General features: G+C 36.7%; 2 protein-coding genes across 2 annotated transcripts in view; one reads left to right on the top strand and one right to left on the bottom strand.

The window, feature by feature from the left end:
- The window catches only part of LOC106820747 (protein LCHN-like), a gene marked incomplete in the record, with an annotated part of 3,860 nt that extends 2,394 nt beyond the window's left edge, over positions 1 to 1,466 (bottom strand). Inside the window, 3 exon segments of the mRNA XM_014825290.1 lie at positions 183 to 345; positions 607 to 765; positions 1,368 to 1,466. Coding sequence (XP_014680776.1) covers positions 183 to 345; positions 607 to 765; positions 1,368 to 1,405 — 360 coding nt within the window.
- A 1,878-nt stretch (positions 1,467 to 3,344) lies between these two features.
- Positions 3,345 to 3,542, top strand: part of LOC106820758 (39S ribosomal protein L38, mitochondrial-like) — a gene marked incomplete in the record, with an annotated part of 9,294 nt that continues 9,096 nt past the window's right edge. The window contains 1 exon segment of the mRNA XM_014825313.1: positions 3,345 to 3,532.

The raw sequence follows: 3,542 nt of genomic DNA, 5'->3' as shown, positions 1-3,542 counted from the left end.
CAAAATCATATGGAAATTTGTATAATGTATTAATCAAGGTGCTAGTTTGATATTTTATTTGGACTGGGTACTTAGATGCATCTGCATCTGAAATGTGTTTAACTTTAAATGATCACTACGGTGAATTACTATCCAACATTTCTCATTGTTCATGTCTCACGTCCATTAACCGTTAGCTATACCTTCAGATGAGAATGACCGTCCGTAGCACTGGGATATGATCTCGTGGAATCAGCAGTGAGATATGTGCTGCTACTGTTGTCTGATTGCTCATGCAGTACACCCTTCTTTTTCTCATAGAAGTCCTCAAGAATGTCATAGTTACCTGGATCCTCTAAAAGTTTCCTGGCAAAGAGATCGGTCAAAATATTCTAGTACATGGAAACAGTCTTGTCCTGTTCTCATGGGCAATCTAGACTGCTATCAGCATTTAGAGATTCCTAGTTGCCATTTATTTCTAAAGTGCTAGCATTAAGAACAATACTTGGACTATATAGAAGGAAATGTTTAGACCCATTTTATAACTTCATTCATGGTTAGAAAATCTAATCTCAGACATACTATTGCAAATGAGAGTAAAACAATTAAGACGATATTGACAATTACCTCACTTGTATTTCTAAAAACGGCTTGTGGCAGTGCAGATTTCTGTATGACGTCGTGAGAATACCCACAGATTTCATTCGTGCACCCCTTTCTAGTTGTGATTCGACAGGCATATTCTCGAAGCAGCTTATGCCATAGAGATTATCCTTTTTGAAATATCTATAATGAGATTCATAAGGAAGCGTTAACAATTAGACAGATGTGCTCACATCTAGGATGCTAAGATTCCAATCAATTGTTTTTTTGAGAATAATGGAGTGGAAATCTTATGCAATGACTATACATTAAGGGTAATTTTAAAACAACTCTTGATCAATAATCTTGTCATTTCCAAGACAATTTAATCAATCCGAGGCAGGTGTATGTTACGAGCTTTAATACGATCTTCAATTTAAGATGTATCACTGTGTAACAAGATGCATCACAAAGCTAGCTTCCTAGCTGTAAAATTGCTATGAAAGCCAATAATAAACACTAATAAGTTTTAGATTACAACCAAAACTTTAAGTATGCAAATTAGTTAGTAAACCTATTCTCACTTAAACGCTAAGCCTCATTCTTGATTCTACCTCTCTCTCTCTCTCTCTTCATATATAGATATATAGATAATAGAGATTATATATATACTTACACCTATTGATTTTTTCATTTGATGTTTAAGAGATGATATATCCTTATTTTATTAAACAAGACTCAGTAGAGGGCTACCATTGATTGATGCATGGTGGGAAAAGTCAAGTTGATACATTTAATTAACTTACAGAAAGTCACTATGGAGTCTGTGTCCACCACTGACCATGGCCTTGAACTCCAAACCATCCAGATTAAAGTCATTTATAGGCAAGCACCACTCAATCACATTACCTATAAATGAATGAGAAATATACATGTGGTTCAATTCAAATAATAGAAAGATATATGAACAAAAAACACTATTTGCAAGAATACTAATAAGATAGACATCGCATTTAATGTTATAGTGATACACTAGAAGACTTCATTTAAGCATTCCAATATTTGATTATCTATTCTGAAGGTAATTTAAACAATTATACATCTTCTAACAGTGTTACTCACAGTATATGAAACCCATTAATGTAGTCGGATCGTAGGTCTTTATTTGAAAGTTATGATCTAAAGACTACATTATAAAAGAATTGCTGATTTGCTAGTTAACCTATATAGGTTTGATTTATACCGATTACTATGGTGAACCAGAAGTCGACGTCAAAACGTTTGCGGATGCATATGTGTGTCAACTAGGTATGTAAACATGTGTTTTTCCTCAGGCAGCAAGTATACTTGCTGCCAGAGAAAAAAGCAGGGTTCAAATTTATGAATCCAGGCTATATCTATAGTACTTTCACTATAGTTTAATGGGAATTTCTTGGTAGCAAGTATTTTCTGCGGACGCTGAGAGAAGGCAGCAAATTGACCCTTGTAGGCAGCAAAACTGCTGCTTGCTGCCTTTAATTTTACAGCCTTACATGACTAATAGATGTATAACATTTTAAATTTAATTTGTATTTATTTTCATATTTAAAAGTCTCACTGGATTATAGCTGTGTAGGTTATGGTTATAACATCAGGAGTCTATCAATAGACTCTATTATACTATTATAATATCAGGAGTCTATCTATTGATAGACTCCTGATAACATGCATGTGTAGGTTATGGTTAAGGCCATCCTTAAAAAATTCTGTTTGCTGTCCCCCGACCCATGATTTTTTTAGTGGGTAGGTAAGTAGGTCATTTTTGTGTGTGTGAGGCATAATAGTTATTTTAAGTCTGTCCTCATGTTTGCCACACATGCTTTGTGTTTCAGTCTTAACTATGAAAAATGTAAAAAAAAAAATAAAAAAAAATAAAAATATGGAACCCAAAATGTAAAAAAAAACTTTTGGGTCGCGGCTATTTTCGTGGGTCGTTCGGAGGACAGCAAACATATAATTTTTTAAGGATGGCCTAATTAGGCTTATAGGGTCTATGTCCCCCTGACCTCTGTTTGACCTGGCTCGTTTAGCTATTTCTGACTAACCCTAACCCTATATATATATTATATATATCAGGAGCGTTGTGGAAAGGAGGAGGGAAGAAGGAGGGGGCGAAGGGAGCTGGTGGAGGAGGAGGAAGGGGAGAAGGTATACGCCCGTAACGCCGATAGACCGCTTAGCGCCATCTGGCGATGGCGTTTGCAAGTTAATTTAAGACGCTAAACCTGATGTTTACCCCATCTACCTTGTTCCCAAATTTTGATGCAAAGCGACCTCTCGAATATTACACAAGCAAAGAGTGATTGGCTGCAGACACGCTGTGCAAGTATGTTTGTTGACACCGCTGGGCTCTCTCTCTCTGCAGAGTTTGCTCGCAGCCTGCATCATGCTTGTCGATCTGTATATTGCCTATAGCGGCTAGTCAGACACCGTCCATGGTGTTGTGTATGTGGATGTCATTTTAGGGAACGTTATGTACACTGCCATTGGCATGATCTGTGCTGTATAATGTATACCCCTCAACTCGTCCTGATATCTTGATATCTTGATAATGGGTTTGTGTATTAAGCTACAGCTTATTTGGGACCCGTCATATACAATTTGCTAGCGTCCTTACATGTCATGAGGTCATTTGACCGCAACAGATGAGTCCTGTTTATAACAATATTATTATTAAGATTATAATATTTACAATTAATAATAATATTAATAATTGAATTATGAATTTAATATTAGAGTATTACCTTTCAATCTTTGTTCTAGCGTCAACGCTTCACCGGGAAGGCGCGACTTGCTGGGAAACGGTCTGCTTCTCAGTCTTCGTGGTGCAACATCAGTACGCTGGACAGTTCCAACATGCCGCAAGAGAGGGAGCGAAAATACCCTCTGATAATTACGGGAAACGTGAACAAGACAGGGGGCAGCCATTTCCAAACAAATGA

The sequence above is a fragment of the Priapulus caudatus genome, unplaced genomic scaffold, assembly GCF_000485595.1.
Source record: "Priapulus caudatus unplaced genomic scaffold, Priapulus_caudatus-5.0.1 Scaffold45, whole genome shotgun sequence".
Taxonomy (NCBI): domain Eukaryota; kingdom Metazoa; phylum Priapulida; class Priapulimorpha; order Priapulimorphida; family Priapulidae; genus Priapulus; species Priapulus caudatus.
This window is presented reverse-complemented; position numbering and strand designations above follow the sequence as displayed.